Source organism: Dasypus novemcinctus, chromosome 7, assembly GCF_030445035.2.
Source record: "Dasypus novemcinctus isolate mDasNov1 chromosome 7, mDasNov1.1.hap2, whole genome shotgun sequence".
NCBI lineage: Eukaryota > Metazoa > Chordata > Mammalia > Cingulata > Dasypodidae > Dasypus > Dasypus novemcinctus.
The window spans coordinates 39,224,586-39,247,757 of NC_080679.1; the positions used below are offsets into that span (position 1 = coordinate 39,224,586).

At 41.3% G+C, this 23,172-nt stretch overlaps 1 protein-coding gene across 3 annotated transcripts in view; it reads right to left on the reverse strand.

Moving 5' to 3' along the window:
• Window positions 1–583: 583 nt before the first annotated feature.
• The window catches only part of PARD3B (par-3 family cell polarity regulator beta), a 1,119,500-nt gene continuing 1,096,911 nt past the window's right edge, over window positions 584–23,172 (reverse strand). For all 3 annotated transcript variants that reach the window (XM_058300305.2, XM_058300306.2, XM_058300307.2), the window contains one exon: window positions 584–5,176. In XM_058300305.2, coding sequence (XP_058156288.1) covers window positions 4,822–5,176 — 355 coding nt within the window. In that variant the 3' untranslated portion in view covers window positions 584–4,821. The remainder of the gene's footprint in view (window positions 5,177–23,172) is intronic.

Consider the following 23,172-nt stretch of genomic DNA (forward strand, 5'->3'; position numbering starts at 1 on the left):
GAGCATTAGATGTTGTGGATGCTATGATGTGCTGCCCACTGCCCCTTTTAGTAATGAAGGACTTATTTTCCCAATTGCTGTGGATACCTCCTGAAAGATGCCAAAGATGGTTCTGAGATGACAGCCTTCTTTGTGGATTGCCATGACTCAAGAAAACTGCTTAGTCCAAGGTCTTGCCTCCTTTCAGGGCTACCCCATATGCATTGATTAACATGGGGTATAAAGACTGCTCCTTTGTCCCAACTTGGGACAACTCTGAAAGGCCATTCCTGCTTCAGAGTTCCCTACAGGGTTGGGTGAGGCCCAACTTGGGAAGGCACTGCAGCCCAACTCCCCTCTCTGCCGAATTCTGCTTCTTTCCCTGCCATCCATGGGTATTGAATCCAAGAGGATGCCCAATGAACATCCTATTTGTTAATCGCCATCTCAGCTGCTGCTTCCTGGGAAACCCAGCAGGTGACAGATGTGCTTGCCTCTGCTCCCCTGCATTGCTGTTCAAGTATGAGCAGAGCTGAGCCAACATATTCATTCATCAAATCTTACAGCAAACCGGTGGTGGGTGAAAATCACAACTCTTGATGTCTTATTGACTGAATAAAACTTTATTTTAATGCAAAATACAACAAGAAAGATTTTTATATTCATAACAACATCCAAAATGTTTTCTGTGGTACAAATGGGATAATCTTAAAAAGTTTGTAAAGAATTCATTCTCCACCCCCATATGCCAAAATATGATTTCACATAATTTATCTTCAGAATTTATGAACAGACTTGGTATCATAAAAGCACAGGAAACACTGGAAAAAGTGACTGTATAAACAACAGGTTTTGTTTTTATGTTCCAGTAGTAAACGGAACTGCAGTCAGCAGGGATGGAATAGGAAAACATGCTCTGAAAGAGCTACACTCAGGAGCACAGGCTAAAAGAGTCTCTGGGGTTAGTTCACTCCCCACTCTGGGCTTGGCAGCCAAGCCTATCTTTAAAAGTCAGGCTGTGTGTGATTCTGTCACTATTTAAGGACATGAGGCGAAAAATGTTTCCTTAGGAATCCTATCTGCATATGACATTCTATGCTTATTTATATATTAAACTTTTTTTTTAATCAGAAAGGTGTCCTCATAGGGGTATTTTATGGAGACTCCTTTTTCTGGTCTCACTGTGGCGTTGTTTCACCTCAGTTGGCCTGGACTGGGAGTGTGGAGAAATGGTACAATGGGTGGTATCTAAATCCAACTCATTCCTGCCTCATTGGACTAAATCTGGACTTTATGTTGCTCATGGACTCAAAAAGCAGGAGCACACCTACCCAATTTAACACCAGTTTGAAGGCCATTCATTGTAGAGCTCATAATTTAATGCCCATGGGAACTTTACAGACACATATTCTCTTCCGTTCCAAACTCCCTAGGTCTCTCTACCCCCCTGAAATGCTGAGATGTTCCTCCAAAGAAAAGGAGTGCTGTGTTGGGAGGTTAGGGGAATAACTCTGTGAAAGGCATGATGTTTATGCATACCAGGGAAAAGAGAAATGGGTGCTAGGATTAGCCTTTAGTTGTAAGGTGGATTTCTTTCAGAATATAGGTTTAGTTAAAAAATTCCATGAATCTTTGGAAGGATACACAGGCTTCCACCATGAGTTTATAGTGGGATTGTGGCTTTTGATTATAAGATCATTGCTTGATGTCATCCTGTGGGTATCAACACATACAAAGTAAAATCTTAAGAGTAGTAAGCTTCCGAATAATTTTTTTTTCCAAGTTTTGTTCTGTTACTAAATCATGATTTAAGGAAATGTACCTGTCTTTGAGCTTGCCTTTCATCTACTGATTTGATATTGTGGAGAGGTACTATTTTATCAACAGTGATATTACCACAGCCCAATGGCATAATGGATTAATGATGTGTGTCTCTCCCTTGCGGAGCACTGAATTCTCCTGCAACTAAAAGCTTTCCATGGTCTGTTCCTTTCATCTCACTACTCCTGCAAAAAGGGTGAAAAACAAGGCTCCATAAATATCTAGGGACTTGGGGCCAAAACATCATTTTAAGGCCATAATGACCTGGCAGTCCGATTAGCGGCCAGGTAGGTATATGTTGATGGGTTTGTAGCTTGCTATGCCTGTTTCCTGGGGAGCTATTAGACTTTCAAGCTACAAGGAGACACCTGATTGAGTTTTTCAAAGGCCATAAATAAACCAGGAGCTATTTCCTAGTCTTCTAAATACCCTAAATAATCTGTCCTCCTATTACTGGAAAAGAGTTCTGTAACCTCTGGAGTGGTGACAGTCAGAGTATTAGTACACAGCCATTTATAAAGCTTATATTTGAGCTGTTCCTAATTGTTGCATGGCTTGATGGAGCCTCTGTCACACACATAATGTTAGCTTCTATATGGCAGGATCCAATGAGGTGTGTGTTATATTTCAGCAAGAAAAGAAAATGATTATAATCTCCTTTTCATGCACTTTAAGAGGACCTTCATCCACATCTGTGGCTGCCCCTCAGCATTAGCAAATACTTAACTGACTGTGCCTATGCACAAAGCAGGCTTTGGAGCAGCTTATCTTGAACCTGTATGCAAAACGCATCGTGCACGCTGAGTGGAAATACTGGACGTGCAAACATGGGCGTTCCTGCAAGGCCCACTCCTCTGGCACACCTCAGAGCAGCTCCCCCAGCCTCACAGCCCCTGAGCCACGTGAGGCGTGGCTTTAGCCTTAATCCCGAAGGAACTTGCCAGCTTGATAGCGTCCACCAGTGCACTGAAATTTGGTTCAAGTTTGAAGCACACTGAAGAGCTGCTTTTTAATACTTCAAAACTAGCTGCATTTCCTTCACCTCATCATCTTCTTCTTGAAGGTGTGTTTAACTTGAGGGAAAGGCAGCATTCGACATCTTGGCAGGGAAACCCTACAGCAGGCCTGCACTCCACGTTTAGGTGAGCAAGGCCCAAGACCCTCAACCTTGTGCACAGATTGCCAGTAATCTAAAGGTGCCTGGTTTAAGAGAGACGGCAGAGAGCAAAAAATAATTTCCAAGGGGACCACAAGTCAATCATAGCTTAGAAAATGATAGCTCTTCAAGTCCAGTAAATTACACTTTTACGTCCAAATCCAGCAGTTTTGTCACTCTTTGTAACAGCACTCTGCTTTACGTAAAAAAAAAAAAAAAAAGACTATACCGGGCTAGATGGATACTCTAGGTACCCAATAATGCTATAATTTATTAAATTCTGTCAACCAAGGGCATTGTAATCTTGGCCAAAAAAACCTAACTTGAACCCAAGCCTTTTTTTTCCCCTGGAGGGAATGAAGAAGGAATGTGCAGAGGTTTAACGTTTTCAAGAATCACTGAGCAATTCAAACTGTTGCTCCTAGGTTTTGCAATTTTGTGTCTTTTGTTCATACTCTCACTTGAGTCTGGCTATGAGTTTTAGACATTCTGCTGAATAAATAGAAAATAGCTACAAAATTCAGAAGGAATTACAATGGGTTTATTCTAGTTAAATACCTCGGAGGGTGCGGTTTTAGGCTTTCAAAGCAACAAGACCTTCCTTTCCCAGCTGGGGGCCTCAGCGCTGCCCTAACTTTTGTCAATGAAATACAGCAGATGCAGATTGATTTTGTTTTACACCACTTCTCCCTTGCCTTCTTTCCCCCCCTCTTCTTAGTCCCTTCTTCATCAAACTTTCCAAAAAGCACTACCCTCTTCCATTCTCCATGCTAGTAAACACATGCTCACTGCCATCGTCCCCTGGCATCCACTACTCCGGCCATTCATTTCCACAGGTGTTCCTCACTGTCCAGCATGCCAATGGTACAGGTCACCTGGTTCTGGAATTGGCATCTCTAGGGCACTGCCTCCTGTGGACCTAACAAGTGGGCCCTCTTGCCCCCAAGTACATATTAGTCCTCCTGTGGGAGGCTTAGAGGAGTTAAAATAATTACAGGCAGGAGGTTTGGGGATGACTCTGAAATCAGATCTCTCCATGCTGCCCCGGCCGGGCTGTAGCAGGAAGGAAGGTGAGCGCCTTGGGAGTCTCAGCCCTCTTAACCTGACTGCCTGGGTGCTTGGAATATGCTCCTTTTGGAAGTTCTGACTAGCTTGTCACATTCTCCCAGGACACTAATACTGCATTCACGTTTTACTGATTTTTCTTTAAAAAGTGAGGAAACGGCAAATGTTTTCACCAAAGGAGTGCTACCAGGACTCTGAGAAATTCTACAAATAAAGAAATGCAGTCTTCCTCTGGGTGTGAAAAAAACTTCAAGGGGATCACTAGTCCTGGTGGCTGTTGTACTGTTCTCAACGCAGAACAACTCACTTAAGATGCCCTATGCTTGCATATTTGCAGTCTCCACTTGGCCACTCTTCAGCCCTAACTCTAAATAAGGTGGCAGAAGCTTAGCCTCTGAATGGATAAGGGTTCTGGGCAGAGTCTGTCTACACTGCCAATTCTGAGGGTGTGTGTGCACGTGTATAAGTCTTTTGGCCAGGGAGGTACCATGTAGTTTATCTCCATTGTTATTTGCAGTCCAGTGGCCGTTCCCCCTGAATTTTAACAGTTCTAAAATCATTTCAAATATGTAGTACTATTGTTTTTCGTGGCCCCATCCCTCCTCTTCCTTCTGACTTTTTCCTCTATAATTCAGTCTCTTCCTTTTCCCGCTGATTAACATTCAAGTGTTGCAACCACAGTGAGAAAAACCTAATCTGTACCATGGAGAACTCCTAGCAGGAAGAAGGTCTTAAGGTCTAGGAAGGGCAGAGGTGGTGCAGACGCCTTCCTTCCCGGGGGCTGCTCTGGGTAGGCCGGGCTATACGGCGGCAGTCATGGGGCTCTTCTGCCGGGGGTCCTGTCTGTAGGGGTACTGGTCGGGGCTGCCCCCCTGGGGCCCTGGTCTGCCCATTTCCGGATAGGCTGGCACTCTATGGTGCTGAGGAGGCGAAGGTGGGACGTCTTGTCGGAAGGGTCCTTTGTGCTGGGGAGCCGGTGGGGGTGGGTAGTACTGAGGATACCGGAGATCTATGACCCTCAGATCTGGGGGGCGGGGATAGCTCCCTTTGGGAGGATGCACAGGGTGAGCCCCTGGGTAATACGGAAGCTCCCTTTCCTTGTAGAGTCCTCGAGGTCCGGCTGTCAGGTAGTCTCCAGGATCCACAGGGCCTCCCCTAGAAAGAGAAGAACAGACCCACGTCAGCAGCTGCAAAGCTGACTGCCCAGCTGAGGACCCCGGCCTCAGCACCCCCCACAGGTTGTATCTCCAGAAATAGTTCTGACCAGGAGGATGTGAGCAGAAGGGATGCGTGCCATTAGAAAGGAGAGGAGATTGATGCATACATTCACAGATACGTGGGAAGGCAGTAAAGCAAAATTCTCATAGCACAATCTGAGATAAAGCAATGTGTTTATGTTTTCCCTGTATAATTTTTACCTTTACTCGATGTTTATATTTCTTTGAATGAAATATTAAGATGTACAAATTGAAATAAATTAATTTAAAAAAAAATGGAGAGGGAATCACCTTTCCTATTGCCCTTTGGAGTGTCTCTCTGAGACCACAAGGTGAAAGCCACGTGTTGAGGAAGGCAACAAGAAGACTAGAGCCTGGGGCCCCAGCACCATGCAGCCACCCTGCCAGCCCAAGACAGATTATGCTCAGGAGTGGGATGTGAGACAGAAGTAGACTTCTATCTTGTTTTTTTGTTTTTAATATTTTTTAAAATTTATTTTTAAAAGATACTTAGGTTACATAAAATGTTACATAAATACTTCCATCTCGTTGAAACCCTCTGATGTTGGCCTTTATTGCAGTAGCCAAACTAGAATCCTAACTAAGAAAGACAATGAGTTTGGCTCTCCAGGCTAGGATCATTAGAACCTTCCCTTTCTCTGCCCACTGAAGCCTCTTCTGGGTATGGTGGCAGAAATGCACAGGTTATTGAGTCATAAAGTTTCCGTGGATCACATTCCCTTTTCTTCAAAGTTTGGGGGTCCTCGAAATGGGCCGTGGTCTTGGTCAAACCCTGGCTGGCTGCTCTCATGTCCCTGTGTGGATTCATGTGACCTCCCCACTCCACACTTCTAGGAAAAGTTCCATCCCAAAGGGTTTCGAATTACACATCAAGAGCTTTGATAAGGTAATTCTACTGTAAAGACAAGAAGTACCACCAGGCCAGTAGCAGAGTGGGAAAAGCCAAACCAGCTGTCGGATGGAGACCTGTAATGGGTAAGCGGACAGAAAGGTCTAGGGCAAGGATAAACACTAACAGAAAGGGACCCTGTCTGGATCTCTCTACTAAAGACAACAAGCATCTTCTGATCCATTTGCCGTAACAGAAGCAGTATGTCTCCAAACAATGTGCAGATGACTGCATCTTATCTAGCCTGGGGTTGAACAGATGAGTTTTGTTTGCAGATCTTAAATTCCCATAAACCTTCTGTGCACATATTCACCCCAGAGCCTTCACACTTTTTACCACTTCCTCTTCTATTATTATTTTTTTTTAAAGGAAAGCAGCAGCAATAATAATTAATGAAAAGCTCTCCAATGTCAGAGTACAAACTACTAGAACACTTGAGAGTAATGACAGGGCTGTAAGAATACAGTATCTGTGGTTAATCAAGCACTGTCAAGTAGGGTCAAAACCACCCTGTAATCTGCAGAGTTTGATGTTAAAACAGCTTTGTAAGTTCCTCAAATCAATGAAGATCTGACAAGCTCGGGTTCATGTGGAAAGCAGCATGTGAACACATCCATAAGGATGAACGATGGAATTCTCTTTCCACTTTTTTTTTTGCATCTTAATTTGGCTATGTATAATAATGAAGGATAGATCCTTGAGCTTTGGGTAATTTAGTTAGTGAGAGTTTTCAGATAAAAAAATTAAATTGTTTGCGTACAAGTTATTATAGCATCAACTGCTATTATTCAGTGCAGTTTGCTTTGCTCTATTTTAAATTGCCCATGACAAATAGAGCACAAATGCATAATCTGTCACTCAGCCCTGTGAAATAAAGGATTGGGATTTTACTTTTCCTTTAGAATTCCACTTTTGATTTAGACAGCTTCTAGCATTCATGATATCTTTTATCCTAAAAAGTTTTTAAGTCCCAATCCCTGTGCTCATTTCTATTTCCTTTGGTTCATGTTAGAGATTTCCAAAACACTTAAAGAAAATCCTTACCCTGTGCTTTCCCTCAAAATCTACTGAAGCTATTTCTCTGCATGAAGTGAAACATGTGGTTTTTGTGCACTCATTTTAAGCCCTTGGGATAAATCACTGACATTTGCAACACACAAACATTATCTGCCTTAAAATGAACATACAACCAATGTTCCCTGCGGACTCTCTTAGCGTGAACGTTTCCTGTTTAAAATGGAAAGAGAGAAAGGAGGAATTCCAGGCCTCGGACTTTTGGGGTCCTGTTCTCTCCCTGGAGATAACTCTTTTAAAACAGAACGTTATAAAAGACAGGCACGCTTTGTTTTTTTTAAATTTTTTTTTTTTAAATTTTTGGAGAGACCATCCAGATCAAGTGGTGATGGGGCAGAAGCTACCCCTGGGCGATGCGGCGACAGCCCAGGCTGCGCACGCGCCGTGGACCGTCGCTATCTTCTCCCTCACCTCGCTCCTCCTACAGGTTCAAACGCCCGCAGCGAGGTGGGAGTGTTCTCACCGGCAGGTGGGGCAGAACGCGAGACAGTTTTGTGGTCCTATATTGCTTCCTCTGAGGGGAATTTTATGTCTGGGAGTTTGCTTACATGTGGTAGAAACAAGTGAGGTAGCTGTTCTTTGTCAAGGACTGAAATCATGGAACTCGTCTTTTTCTGTCGAATTCATCATAACAGTTATCATTTGTAATTTTTCAGAGAGAAGAAAAACAATGAGCTGGCCTATAAAAATACTGTTCAGAGTTCAAAGACTGCTAGAGGATAGAGTTTTTTTCCTTTTTGGAGAGGGGGTATTGCCATTGTTTATAATATTTTTACTCTAAATTGAGAATTTCCTATGGATTTTTTTTTTTTTTGCCAGAACAACTCCTAAATGCTTGCACACACACGCATAAATTTTAAATAGGAAAAAAAAAAAAATCTCAGTAACTGTAGAATTTGGCCCAAAGATAGAGGAGGAAAAAGAGGGAGTTCAAATTTTAGCTTTGTTAATCTTGAGCTTTCCTTTCCATAGTTTCTTCATTTGTGGGAAAGCACAAAAAAACCATCCATTCTGGGGCATAAGAAGTGCTTATCACAATGACTGATGCTGCAATGCTTTAAGCCAACCCAGGGAAATCGAGAGGCAGCCTGCTGTGGAGATTCTGATTAAAATAAAGATCCAAATCACAAAGATATCAGTACTTCAATACCACTCATTTTTCATGTGACCTCATGAGTTTTGTTTGTATCTGTTATTATTTTTCTTTAAGGAAAAAAAAAAACCCTTTCACTTTAAAGCATCACTCAGAAACCATTTTTACTTAAGGAAAAAAAAAAAAGAAACAAGCTTATACTTGCTTTCTTTATAATAAATCTCTTTGAGTACCCCATCATGGAAATCTATACTATATATATGTATTTTAAAAATTTCAGGCACATTCCTGGAGGCTGGAAGGATTCAGATATTGCTTAGAAAACTCATAGGAACTGTCTAAGGCGTAAAGATTTCAATCACACAAACGCATATAATAATGGATGTGAACAATGTCAACAGGACAAGGCCATAACGTTATCTACAAGTGAAGAAACAACAAGGATCACGTTTTCCACATAAGATTTTCCTCTTTTGCCATCCCAGTATGTGACCATTTTTCATTAAACAGAAAGGGGGGCTGAACATCCGAGGCCAAGAGAGTCTGCTAACTAGCCCTAACCATCCCTCTTCATTTTCTGGAAGGCTGGAGGGCATGCTTCTAAATTTGTTAAGGCAACCCTGTATGGGGAAGGGTTTATTATTAGAAGTACTGACTCACTGGTGAAATCTTTTAGCTAGGAATATGGTGGCTAAATTATTGGAATGGACAAAGGGGGCATTTGGTTGAGCAATTTTGAATCCTCCCTCCTTCCCTGTCCCCCCACTCCTCCAAACTGCAAAAGCAATCTCATCTCTCTGCACTCACATGGTAGGTGACTCTCATTTCATCTGCTTTTCACCTTGACTGGTGGCTAGTTATATACTCCATTGGAGTAAGGAACTGGATGTATCATGTATCTAGTGATCTCCCTCAGAGCTTAGCACAGTGTTGGTGCTCCATAAATGTATGGTGAATGTGTTCAAAGGAGTTAAAAGAGAAAAAACACAAACATAAGTAGTAACTAAATAGGGTCAGATGCGTGGAGTTGAAGGTTGATAGAAGAGGAGGAGAAGAAAGTGGACTTTCATTGGGAACCAAAGATTGACAATGGTTGAGACAAGACTGGGTCTATACTTTTTGAAGAGAAAAGTTAAGTAGGAAGGGATGGTGGACTGAATGAAATGTTGAATTGGGACCAAGACTGAATGACTGTAAAGTTCATATCAGGTTAGGGGTTATTACATTTGACTGGTTTGTCAAAAACAAGATTATATCTATCTTAGCTTGTTTGCCTTCCATAGTATTTGAAACACAGTAGGTCTACAGCAAATCTTGGAGTGGAATTTAATTGCCCAGGCATACCAGTGAGATCAACATAAATAATTCATGCTTATGAGATTCAGAACTATCTTGACTCAAAATTAACTGGGAACTTGGTTTACTCCATGCAGAAGAAGTGTATTTATTCAATTATTAGATAAGGACTGCTTTAATTGTTGTCTAGCAAAGAAATTTTCTTTGTTTTTGATACAAATACAATAATCTGGGAACATCGTAAGGTATGTGTTTCAAAGTATGATGCACAGGGTTTTAAATAAAAGGCCTTAAGAAGACAATGTCAAAGTTGAAAACCAGGTACAGCTGCCACAGTTTCAAGTACCTGGGCTTAAGGGTTGATAAACATGAACCAGAGGCCAAGATGATGTTCAGGTGTCCTCTGTCCCAGTGCTTCCCAGCCTTTTCTCCATCAAAACACATGGGATATGACTTTCATATAAGCCACACATGCCCAAGAGAGGAAGAAGCTAGGATTATGCAAACTTCTTTACCACCAGCTGTAACTCAAAAACCCTTCCTTCTCACTCAAGAAAGCACAAGGGGACTGGAGTGAGTGAGGGGCAGGTGACATTACTAGGGAGGAGAGGTTGCATCTGCTATAATTTATTAAAATAACTCATTTGCAACCTTTAGTTCTTCAAATACCAGCAACAAATTTTTGCAATACAGAGCTGATCATGTTTCACATGAATCTCGAGCTGAATTTAAGAACCACTGCTGGATCTGATCGACTGAGCACACCTTTGAGGAAGAGAGAGGATAGATGAAGCTACAGTGTATCAAGAGGGAAAAAGAGCTGAGACAGACACAAATTAGTAGCTTAAAGACTGTTTGGGAAGGGGATGGATTTAGTAAGTGAAGAAATAGGGCATGCAGTAAAAAGTGAGAGAACTATAAAGAGTTGATGAACAAAGGTATGTTCACCTCATCACAAAGCACTAGGGTTCTCACTTATGGAAACATTTCCAAAGGATGGAAGTTTTTACCTCTTAATTTTTGCAAAACATCATGTGTGCTATTAGCAGCCAGAACAGAGACAATTTCCTAACTTCTAAGGCAGCTTTTGTGGATTTCGTTTTTTTTTTTTTTTGGGTAAAAGTTGACTGTGACCAATTTCGGGGTTCAAATGAGAGGAAGTAACATGACGTGAAACTCTGAGTGCCACCTGAAAGGGATGGCAGAGGGCGGACATTTGGCACAGCCACACTAGCCTCAAGCACACCACACACAGATTATTTAGTGGCTGAGCTAGTGTCAGTGCTTTCTTCTCTGGTTCTTCCAGGAATACTGCGAAACTAAAAAAAAAGGTCTGTGCAAACTAATATACTCTTAGGCGCTGGAGTTGCCCCTGCTATGTGGACAGAGACGCTTTTAGCTTGTGTTTGGAATTCCTTCCGTGTCAGGTTTCCAGTTAATAGGTCTTTATCCCTGGTCCAGGCACGAATGTGGTCGGCCAGGATTAGCAGAGCCCTCCGCAATGTATATTACATAGCTTTGATTTCTGCAGATTTTACAGAATCATAAAATATAATGATCATTTGATGGCCTATGTTACAGAAAGGATTACAGATAAAAATTCCACTTTCATCGCTCACGTTTGACATTGTGTTATGAGGAGAGGGCTCTTGCTCTTTGCTAAGAACTGGATTGGGGAGAGAATTCAGCAGCAGATGCTCACAGCCCTTGTTAACACCAGGGAAATTTAAAGAAAAGTGACAGGGAAATGATAATGATCGAAAGCTCAGAAGACATTTTTAAAACAGACATATCTAAAATTTTGATAGCCCGCCTTTAATTACTTAATTTTTTTCAGTGATGACCCTAAACACAAGAATTCTGTTGTGAACAAACTTTATGTACAATGAGGATATTGGATCCCATATAACAGTTTAGCAGACTGTTATCTGGAAAATAGTCCTTAAGATTGCTTCATCCCATCAGATGGTAGGCAGGTTGTCCCTAAATGGTCTCCTTTACCAGGGGGTGGGAGTTTTCCAAAGTGGGTGCTGAACACAATTACAAAGTGTGAATCTGAAAGCATATGTAGGGAAGGATATCTTGTGGAATGTAAAAGCTCTCAGGACTGGCCACAGAAAACAGTCAGGAAATCCATTTGAGCAATATCTGCATATAATTGCCCTCTGGTCTTTTTTAAACCACAGAAGAGGTTTTATTTAAAGAGAATGGCAAAGCAAAGGAATAAATCATCATAACATGATAGACCACTTAAATCATCTCTCTCTGTTGGAACGGTAGTTCTGGAATTTCAATATCTAAACAGTGAGGATTTCATCTGATTGTCATGCAAGAGATGGCAGTTCAATTCTAAGGTCAGACAGGAGGGCCAACAGGTTGGAGAGGGTAGAGCCCTGAATTCTAAAAGCTGTTTCCCCTTTGGAGAAGTATTATCTAAGTCTCCTGCCCATGGCTGCTACCTGGAGATGGGACAGTCTAGGGGAAAAATACCCTGCATGGGAGGGCTTCTTTTACCTGAAATATTTTGGATAATATATGTTTTTACAGTAATACATAACAATTGTTGGACAAGATGTTCATATATAGCTGCCACAGTTTTACTTGCCCCTTTCTGATGCCATTAAAATTTAAAGCCCATACAAACAGGAGGGTTTGATGCAAAACTACCATGGTATTAGATCATTAAAATCCCTCCTCACCAAGGGCAAGGAGTACAGGGAAGGTGTCTTCAATGATTCCACCTCCACTTCCATACCCTGATTTCATGAAGACATGGGAGAATCCTAACACCACAATTCTCTTACTCTGAAACTTGAAAGCAGAAGTGTAAGTGTTGGGAGGTGGGCGGCTGTACTGGATGGTCTCACTATCAAGTGTGCTATGCTAGACTGAGAACTGCAAAGATTCAAAACATCCTGAGCATAGCAGCTCCTTCCCGAGTGCCTACAGGAAGCCCTTTCTCCCTTAGTGCCACCCTAAGCCCTTTCTCCATGTTAGCTTGTTTAATCCTCACCGTGATGCTGCAAGGTAGGCATTGTTAGTATCCCTGAGTTACAGATGAGGACACTGAGGAAGAGAGAGGTTAAATACCTTAGCCAAGGTCACACAGGAAGTGGTGACTCAGGGCTACAATGCTTGACCAAACTCAGCTGAACTGTACAGTCTTGGATCGCGCTTGCTTCTCAATGGACACATGGTGAGCAGGTGAAATAAATTACTTTCCATTTGGAAATGCATAAAAAAAGAGATTCTAAAGTGTGAAAAAGGAAAGACTTCTTTGTCAGTGAGGTACTTTGGCTGTTAGAAGCCTAAGAAGCTAAAAGTGCTGACAGCTCTGGTGGAATGACAAAGAGCACAGACAGAATTCCAAGTAGGAAGTTTCATGCCAAGGCCTTAAATGGTCTTTTCATAAAGAAAACAAGTTTTCTGGTTTCATATTTGTGTTTTTCTGTATGCAAGGTCCTGTACTCAAGGTGTCATATCTTGAATGTTGGTGTTGTTAAGAATTAATGGAACATTTAGAAAAAACACATATTCTGGAGTTTTGACCTCAGGGACTGGTCTATCTGCAAGGGGCCTGGGAAGTCACTTTTTTCACAAGTGCCCTAACGATTCTGCTGCAAGTAGAGTTGGCACCATGCTTTGGGAAATCACACTGTGGCTATGGAGGTTAATAAGACATGGAACCTGCCCTTCAAACCAACTGGCATCTAACAAAAACAGTTCAGATGGCATGGCCAGCTAGAGATATAAACAACAGGAGCAAAGATGCAGAGCTGAAAAATCTTGGCAAGTGTTCTAGAAACAGAGACCACTCTTCTGATGCTGGCTTCTGAACAGCAGGTGAGTGAGAATCAGAGGTTCTACCTGGAGAGGTTGTTTGGAGCCTCATCACAGGTCACTGAATGCCAGGGGTGGGGGAAGGGAGATTAAGGAGATGATTTTTATTCCATAGGTAGGATTTAGAACTAAGGGGTGACATGAATTGCCTGTGGGACAGCTCCACATGGAGGTTCCTTAGGCACCTCAAACTAAACAATCACCTTTCCTCAAAACTGCTGCCCCTCCTATGTTCCCAATGGAGAATGACATGATCTACACAGTCAGCCAAGGCAGAAGTCTAGACTCTCCTCTGTCATGTCCGCTCCAGCTGGATGTTGGGGTCTAGCAAATGTCTTATGTATTCTTGGTTTTCCATCCTCATGGATGTGGCCTTGTTTTAGGCTCACATCACTTTACAACTGGAAGATTGCACCTGCAATAGAGTATAAGAATGAGCATAGAGTCCTATTGGCATAGACTCAACAGCAGAGAGCAAGGTGCTTGAGAATTTGAAGTTCAGCTGAATTGTATAACCACCTAGCCAGTTGCCTCCAACTTGAAAGTGATTTCAACCACAATCGCACACTCAACTGAAAACATGGCACAATTTCTAAAGGCAGGTGAGTTCACTTTTCTTTTGGGGACTGTGTGAGCATTTACAGTATTTTTTGGATGTGATGATCTTAAATTTAAATCCTGGCCACTTAATTGCATCAAAGGAAAGGTTTTTGGGTTTTGCCTGTGCCCGAATACTGAATATGAGGTTTGCTGGAAGCCGTTTTACACCAGGTAATCTTTCCCCCTCGATTTACATGAATAAGTGAGGTTTATATAAATATATTTCACAAACTCCTTGGTTCACTTTCTGCCTTAAGAAATGAGAGCATATTAATAGTTTAATTGAGATAAAGTAGTTAAAAGAAAGACAAATGGACCAGGGACCAATAAAATAACTAGGCATGCTGAATTGACTTCAGGGTAAGAAGAATTGGACATCAGCGTCTCCCAGTACTGACTTGATAATCATACCCATGCAGGCTCCCAAGAAGAGGAGTATGTTCATCCTTCTCTCAATAGCTATTAGAGCTTCTGGGCACCACCCTCAATTAACGAGCAAGGGGTCAGTGAAGGGGGCAGAGTCTGGGTCCTGAGCACCACTGGGAGGGAGCCTGAATTTTAATAATTCCATCACAGACATGCTTGGGTGTGTTTGGGGCATTTACATTCTAACAATCTGATGCCCAGCACGGAGGCAATGGGCCCATTCCTTGATTTCCATCAGATAATAATTGGAAGTGCTTTTGGCTTCTCTCTGGTAATCTTGATGTGGAATCGAAGCATTTTATGATAATTTTCATCAAAGTGTGGAGGATAATTCTCCACCTTCAACTCTTGGCTGCGCTAAGCAGGTTCCCCAGACCACAGCCGCCACCCCCACTCAGCCCCCCACTCCCGAATCCAGCTTATTATTCAGTAGAGAGCTCAGGAGATAGCATCAGTGTGAGCGATTCTATATAATAACACATTCTATTGAGCTTTCATTTTTGCAGATGAAATGGATTTAAAGCACAAAGGTTACTGAACTGTATTGTTGCAATGATTTTCAACAAATAGTAAAAAGTTATTATGAGAGTCTTAGGTACTGAAGACTAGTGCTAAGCTCCCCCCATCCTGCCTTGGCCTCTTAATATGCGGGCTGATCGTGACACAGCTAGGGAAGACTGGCTATTAATGCCATTACAACTTTTTATTTTCAAATCTCCTTTGATTGAGATTAAAACATTTTTTGTCATTTTTCCTTCTGCTGTAGTGTAGCCTGTCAGCCCTGATTCTTATGGTCCCGTCCTAGCTTTTGATGCTGGTAAAATTGAGTAGCTACAAAATCGAGGCTTTGAATAGCCCACTGAGTGGGGCTCTGAAATTACCCTGCTCTCATCAATGATTTCTTTTTTCAGTTGTCTCAAATATTTTTACAGTTACTTACTGTATGAAGCCTTTTTGTGGCCCCTCTCCCATTCCCTACCTCTATTCCCTTTAGTAAAGTAATACGTGGGTCCAGAGCCATTGATGAGTGCATTTAAAAAAGAAAGAGCAAGAGAAGCTTTTATTGTGAGTGAGCACTTTCAGATGTTATTATCCTCTATTTGTTCTCTAACTCCCTGATTTATTGATTTATTCCTTGAACAATTCAAAGAAAACTCTAAATTCACCCCTTTCTTCGACTGCTGCTTTGCTCTCAGCCATATTTGGTGCTAGTATATGTACCAATATTACATGATTTCCCCCTTTTTAGCACATGCATTCTATTATCTGTACAGCAGCGACAATTTCTAAAGTCAGTCACGAAGCTGCAGCTTTAATAATTTAAATAAAAGCTTATTGTAGAAAAGCAAATATTTACAAGTATGAGTCATCTAATTTAAAGAAATTAATTAAAAAAAGTAAATTCTGAAGTGATTTAAAACGAAAGAGCCATTACCAAATAAAACATTATTTACCATTTGCCCCATGCTAGCTCATTTTTGAACTTCAGAAAGATGGAATTCTAGGTACTCCCTTTGCTTTTCTGGACCTCAAGCTTTCCAAACCTGCCAAACCGTTTCTGGACTAGCTTTTGGTTGCCCCTTTAAGGTGGGCAGGTGCTCTCAGAGTTTTCAGTTCCAATGGTCTCAGGATGTGCCCAGGGCAGAGGGGAGAGCATGTGACTTGGAAGTAGAAGATAAGGCTTGAATTGTGCTAGTCATTTTGAAGTAATATGATCTAGGTGAGTTAACCTTTTCTGAGCCTCAACAACCTCATTTATAAAATGGGGATATTATAACTTCCTTTCCTCACCTTGCTGGGTTGTCATGGAAACTGAATAAGAAAGACACAAACAAAAAGACCAGCCATAATGAGGTCCTCTATACTTGTTGAACTTAAAGTAGCACTCACTTATTTTTAATCAGAATAAAATTGGATCTTCTACTTGGAGTTTAAGGTGGGCGTCCAAAGATAGACTTAGCAACTAAAGAAATCCATAAATGAATCCAAACTCTGTGCCTGAGTGCTTTGGCCCCTGGAGTTCCCACTCTACCTTAATGTTTAGAAAATGCTCTCACAGAGGTTGCAACCTGAAGGCCCATAAAAAATACATATGGGCTCATGTGGTGTTTTAAAAATTTTCAGCTTGTTGCTGACATTTGAAAATTGAGAGTTTCCACATAAAAATGCAGCTTTCCTGTTTTTCTTTAAGCTCAGGACTTGCCTTCCTTCAAGACCACCATCAGCTGGAGCTGCCCCCTCAGGGAGGGACTTTGAGCTTGGTAGGCCTAACTTCTGGCCTGCTTTCCTCGTTGACATTTCCCACCTGGCCCCTCTGGCTTTTTTAGTGTGTAGTCCGCATCTCATGTGAACAAGTCTCACCTTTAGATTTCTGCACATCACTTCTTTCAGTTTGCATCCTCCACTTGCAGGGGTGGGCAATCTCTTTAAGTGGGAAAGTGAAAGTGGCCTAGGAAGCAGACTTAAGTTTCAATTGCCTCACTAGGCCACCTTTATATCTTTAACAATAAATTCTCTGTAACAGCTCCAAGCTAGAGAGAGCTGCTACATGGAGAAGGAACCTAGGATAGAAACCTCCAAAGAGCAGGTCATATCCCAAGGGGTTTCAGGCAAGTCATTTTACTTTCTCAGGCCTTATCTTCAACTCTGTAAAATGAAGGCATTAGAATAGATGGCCCCCAATATGTCACCAGGGGCTACAGTTTCAGGGCCTTGCCAGGAAAACACACAGGCTCCAGTTTAGGCCGACCACAGGTCACAGGGCTGCACTTGAGCTCGACCTCTGCAAAGGTGGCCCTGGCTCTGCCTTGCCACTTATCTGAGCCTTAGTTTCTCCATCTGTAAAGTAATATGGCTGTTCTTCTCACTCAAGAGAATGAAATGATATGGGTGAAAGCATATTGGTGAAAGTTGGGGAAAGATGAATCCAAGATCTTATATTACTCTTGTTCTTGGAAGCTACACTTGTGAAGGAAACCTGCCTTGCCTGATGAAACTTCTGGTTCAGAATTTGCAACCTGCATGCAGAAGCATTATGTAGATAGATATTTCCACCATCAGAAAGGTAACACTGCAGAAGTTTTACCCTAGTCCCAGGTAGGATGATACTAGACCTCAGCTAAAGGGTAGGTGTGCCCCAGTTCAGAAACGCTAGGCTCTAATTTACCTCCCTTTTTCATGCATTTTATGAGGAATGTATGTAGTTAACTGTTATCAGGCTGTTAAGCAATTTGATGAGGTGTGAACTAGCCATTTAATTGTTTTATTTACAACATTCTTATCCATCACTAACATCCCGTTGGGGAATTCTCTACTTAGTTGATTAATTTAAGTGAGGTTTAAATTTGGTAAAACCAGAAGCAGGAAAATACCCATTTAAATCTGAGCCACCTTACAGTCATTGTTAAGTGTGGAATACACTCAGCTGGGGTAAAAGCAAAGTATCAAGAAAAAGATCAGCTCAAATTGTTAATTGTCTGCATCACCACTCTTTTGAAAACGGTAACATGGAAAAACTAAGATGGGAAAAAGAACTAAATTTAAATCCATTTTTTCTTTTCTGAGTAAATTTTCTGGCAGAAATGGCTTTACGGGAATGTTGCATTTATCAGGGGTGGGTAGTCAGAATTGTTATTAGAAGCCAAACGCTTACTTAAAAAATAATCTTCTTCACTTTCCTCTATAGTTCTAAATCGGGACAGACAAACCTAATGTTACCCTGGCCAGAGGTCCTAGGTCTGTGATGGACAGTGATGAATGAACCCCAGAATATCATCAAGCACCTACAGAAAAGGAACACATCCCTTTAAATATTCAAATATGTTTCTCTCTCTTCTCCAGAAATCTGCTTCCTCCAGATGGAAATGAGGCAAGTTATCACCACTTTCCAAAATTTATGGACCATGTTCATTGAGAAAAATCTGTACAAAATATACTAATGTGTACACTATCTTGATCTTGTTCTTTTTTGTACAGTCCTAATTATAGTCTATATATCTAATTGCTACTTATTTGTGTGTCCACACTGATGTCACATCCTGGAGAACTGCTGGAAAACTTGGATTTGGGATTGTACACATTCTTAGGAAAAGACAAACACAATTGCATGAGCGGCTATGAAAGTGAGTTACAAACACATGCACTCAAACTCAAAGGAAGTTGGGAAGAGCCAAAAGACCATCAGGAATGGTCTCAAAAGAGACATAACATCTCCCATCTCTCTTGTCTTTTTCCTTTACATGGTATCACCTGGATGGATGAAACAATGGGCTGTAGGTACTTGAGGAAGCATTCTTGAAGCCTTGTGGGTCAGATAACAGTCAGACCTGGAAGTAGAGAACGATTTGGAGCACTGGTCTAGCAGATACTTTTTCAGGGGTTTATCACTCAGCAACCTTTTTGTGTATGAAAAGAGTTTCTCCTTTTCTCTTTTCTTCTCTAGTCTATCTTTCCATCCTCCTTCATGGTCAGGTTTAGGGCAATGGAAAATTGCTGTTTTTGCCTGTACCATCTACTCTGCCTTATTCTGGTGATAGCAGTGTATTGTTTTGGGAACCATCCCACAGTGTTCTCAGTCCACCTTGTTCAGGAGGAGTGGCTCCAGGGACAGGAATACAACCCAGATCTGGCCAACTGGAATGGTCCATCCCCTTGGCCAGGTGATTGCCTATGGTTATGTATACAACCCAATCTAAGGCAATCTTATATCTAAGACTTGTTAGACATGTTAAAATGTGAGAATCCTTGTTTTGCTGATAAGATATCAGCTATATGCTGGTAAGATATAGGATTATATGAGGAGTATAGGATGAACTATTTAAAAAGGCAGATGGCCATTCACTTTAGAAACCACCTGGAGAGAGAAAATCTCATGTTGCACATGAGCTTTTCCTCAGCTTGGCACAATTCCCAACACCTCCAGGGGTGGAGAAGGTGAAAAACAATAAGCCTAGAATATTTCTGTCTTTAAAGTGTGATAAAGACGCTTTTGGGTGGGGAAAGAGAAGAGGCATGGAGGGTGGGAGGGTGTCTGCTGGCTTTCTGGACCCTGACAAGCTTCCTTTAGGTTTGAAAGCCGGCAACTGTAATTCACTTTCTTTTTTTTTTTAAAAGATTTACTTATTTATTTTATTTCTCTCCCCTTCGCCCCGCCCCGCCCCGGTTGTCTGTTCTCTGTGTTTATTTGCTGCGTTTTCTTTGTCCACTGCACGGGAATCTGTGTTTCTTTTTGTTAAGTCATCTTGTGTCAGCTCTCCGTGTGTGCGGCGCCGTTCCTGGGCAGGCTGCACTTTCTTTCGCGCTGGGCGGCTCTCCTTAGGGGGCGCACTCCTTGCGCATGGGGCTCCCCGACGTGGAGGACACCCCTGCATGGCAGGGCACTCCTTGTGCGCATCAGCACTGCGCATGGGCCAGCTCCACACGGGTCAAGGAGGCCCGGGGTTTGAACCGCGGACCTCCCATGTGGTAGACGGACGCCCTAACCACTGGGCCAAGTCTGCCGCCTGTAACTCACTTTCATAACTACACCTGCAATCATGCTGGACTATTTCTGAGAAAGTGAATAATCCCAAACTCTAGTCCTCCAGCAATTCTCCAACAGGTGACAACAGCGTGAGCATGCAAATAATGAATAATTAGCTATATAAATATAAAACATACCAGGTCGACTCCTGCCTGCTCAGACCCAAGGGAGTAAATAAAAAGCAGGTAGAAAATGACTTCCCCATTGCACCCATCTCTTCCCGCTGCTGCTCTTCCTTCTAGCCCCAGAAGCCTGCAGCCTTGATTATAATAGTGGCTCATCTCTGTCAGTACCTCTCTGTGTATACATAGCATCTGAGATGGGACTGGAGCTGGAGTTGCTGTGGGAACGGAGGTCTGGAGAGTCTTACTTTTGTGAGATCATAATCTTATCCTGTGGCATACTGATTTTATAAAAAGAGCAATAAGGCTCGGGATGTTTATTTGAATGGCAAACAGACCGTATCATGGCCTAAGTACATGGAAACTTGTTTTTAAGGAGCAGCACAAGGCGGCCAGACTTGCTTAGGCTCTCTGCCCTGATGTGAAAGCGAGTAGGAGCCCGGGAGTTTTAGGGGTCTGTGAGGGGTTGGATTTGCCAAGGAATGGAAAAGGTCACAGAAATCAAAGATTTCCCGAGAGCCTTCTCTCTGTCATGACATGATCTGGCAAGCAAGGCCCAGATAAATATAGGCCACTCTTTTATTTTTCTTAAATTTTGTTCAAATTTATTGAGGTATAATTTAAATAGAACTGTATCTGTTTTAAGTACCTAGTTCCATTAGTTTTTACAATGTATACATCTGAACCACCATCACAATCAAGATTATGGATGACTCTGAATTTCACTTTATTCATCCCTCCTTTTTCTTTACCCACCTTAAATCTGAGCCTTCTATAACTCCCCAGAAAACACAAAAAAAATCCCACACTTGAAAAATTCATTAATTATCTGGAAAAATTCCAGTCACTCATGTTTGATAAAAATTGCTGAATGTATTTTATTTTTTTAAAATTCAGTTCTGGGTGGATAACAAATATGAGAAATTTGAGCTTTGGAAAGAAACCTCTGGAATGGATACAAACTATTGGAAACTGAAACTTGGAAAAACATGGCATGTCATCTCAATCACAATTATTCTATTGCTTTATGCATTTGTTACAGGCAATCTTATTTTTAAATATTTTTAAGTTAAATACAACTTAGAAGAAGAATTTGCTTTCAATGAAAGAATTTTCATTACTCAATTAGAAAGTCCACAAAATTTAATTATATTTCCACTTTAACTCAGTAATGCCTGAACAGTTTTTTCCTCAGTTGCATATTCCTTCTTGTGATTTTGCCTACTTTTCTCTTTTCTCTGTTCAAGCTCCTATGTGCCAGGTACTATACTATGCTAGGCTGAGAATACAGTGGTGACCAGTCAAGGCCTAATCCTTAAGGAGTCTATGGTTTCTGTTCTCTATTTCATAAATCCACTCCCATTCTCATCCTCACTTCTAGTTGGTCTATTACTCCTTTTATAAAGTTGGGCTTGAAATGGGAAATGGGGAAAAGGAAGAGGGGTGGGCAGAAAAGGGGAGAAGAAAAGTAGTCTCTCAAGAATAATTTTCCATTTAATGTAGACTAGGAATTCTGTTTATCCCACTTCCACCTCCCCATCTTTGTCAGGGATAGGGTTTATGGTGGAAAACTAAAAAAAGAAAATCTTCAATAAAGAAATGCAAAAAACCACCTAGAATAACCAGTACTTGAGTGTTTGCCTACATCACCAATGAAACTCTCTCAGCAGGTCTACCTACATTAGGAAAAGAGAAAAACAAATTAAAGTCAATGCCAACACAATGAGGGGTCAGAAGCTTCTAGTAATTTCTGCATTTCTTATACGTAAATTGTTTCTGATAGCCATAGTATTATTATTCAAACATTGGAGCACTGGTTTACACAATATAGAGAGCATGACAGTCAGCCACCAAATCTAAATCTGATATATTTTAGTGCTTATTGTGGTTGTTAGAAGTCTGAAGAGTAGGCTTTTTGAAGCCTTTTCATGAAGAAGTACTTCATGAAAACACTAAAAAAGTAAAGCCAAATCTAGGCCACAAACATAATTGTGGTTTATAAAGAAATGAAAACAATTTGTAAGAGTAGACATTTCAGTCTCAACAGTGTCTTCTGTGATTTTTCAAGATGTAGGAGCTTATTCAAATGCCACTGTTGACTCCTTGAGACCTTTAATTTCTAAACTAAATTCTTATACTACACCCCACATCTGATAGTAATGTGGGTTTTCTGGTCAACAGTGGTTGTGAATGTGGCTCTTAAGTCATACCAGTGTGATACATCCTTCCTGAGATCAAAGAGTAGAAATGGATGTGCTGGTATGGAAGCTCTTGGCTCTAGGAAGAAAGGTTCAAGAAGTTCATAGGGCAAGCAGGTATTAGAAATCTGAGGAAAGTATGATATCCACGTACTTAGACAAAGGGCACAGCCTTACAACTGCCACCACAGTCTTGGTTATGAAAACTTAAAAAAGAAGAAGACGACAGTATGGGGACACTTGGCCCAGACTGAAAGCATGTAACTCCCTTTACAAAATGAAAAACTACCACCCATGCTAAATTATCCTCAATGACTAGGCAGCAAACACTGGGCAACATAACAAACAGAGAAACAATTTTTTATTTAAAACACATAAAGTTGTGGAATCCAAATCATTTTTATTCTTAACCCCAAACTCCTAATGAAATTATATATATTTTTATGTATATCTTACGGCTGTATATAAAGAAGGCTAATAATAGAAAACAGAATATTTTCCACTTTTCTTTAAAAATAAAGAAGGAAAGGAAAACCATATATGATGAAATTGCTGAGAAAGGAAAATTCTTCAGTCATTTCTCATGAACAGCACCCTCCTTCCATATTAGGTGACAAGAGAGAAAATGATAATAGAATAATTGCCTTTCACATGAAAGAATTATGGTAAGTTGACATTAGGGTGAGCTGCAGTCCAGTCAAAATCAAAGATCTGAACCAAGCCTGCCAGGGAGTCTCTAAAAGAGGACAATCAATATGTGTTTCAGACTGTCTTCCTCATATTCAGCTGCAGTAACTTGAACAGAGAATTGGCTTTTTATGGAGATTTATTACAATGGCATTGCCACTCAAGAA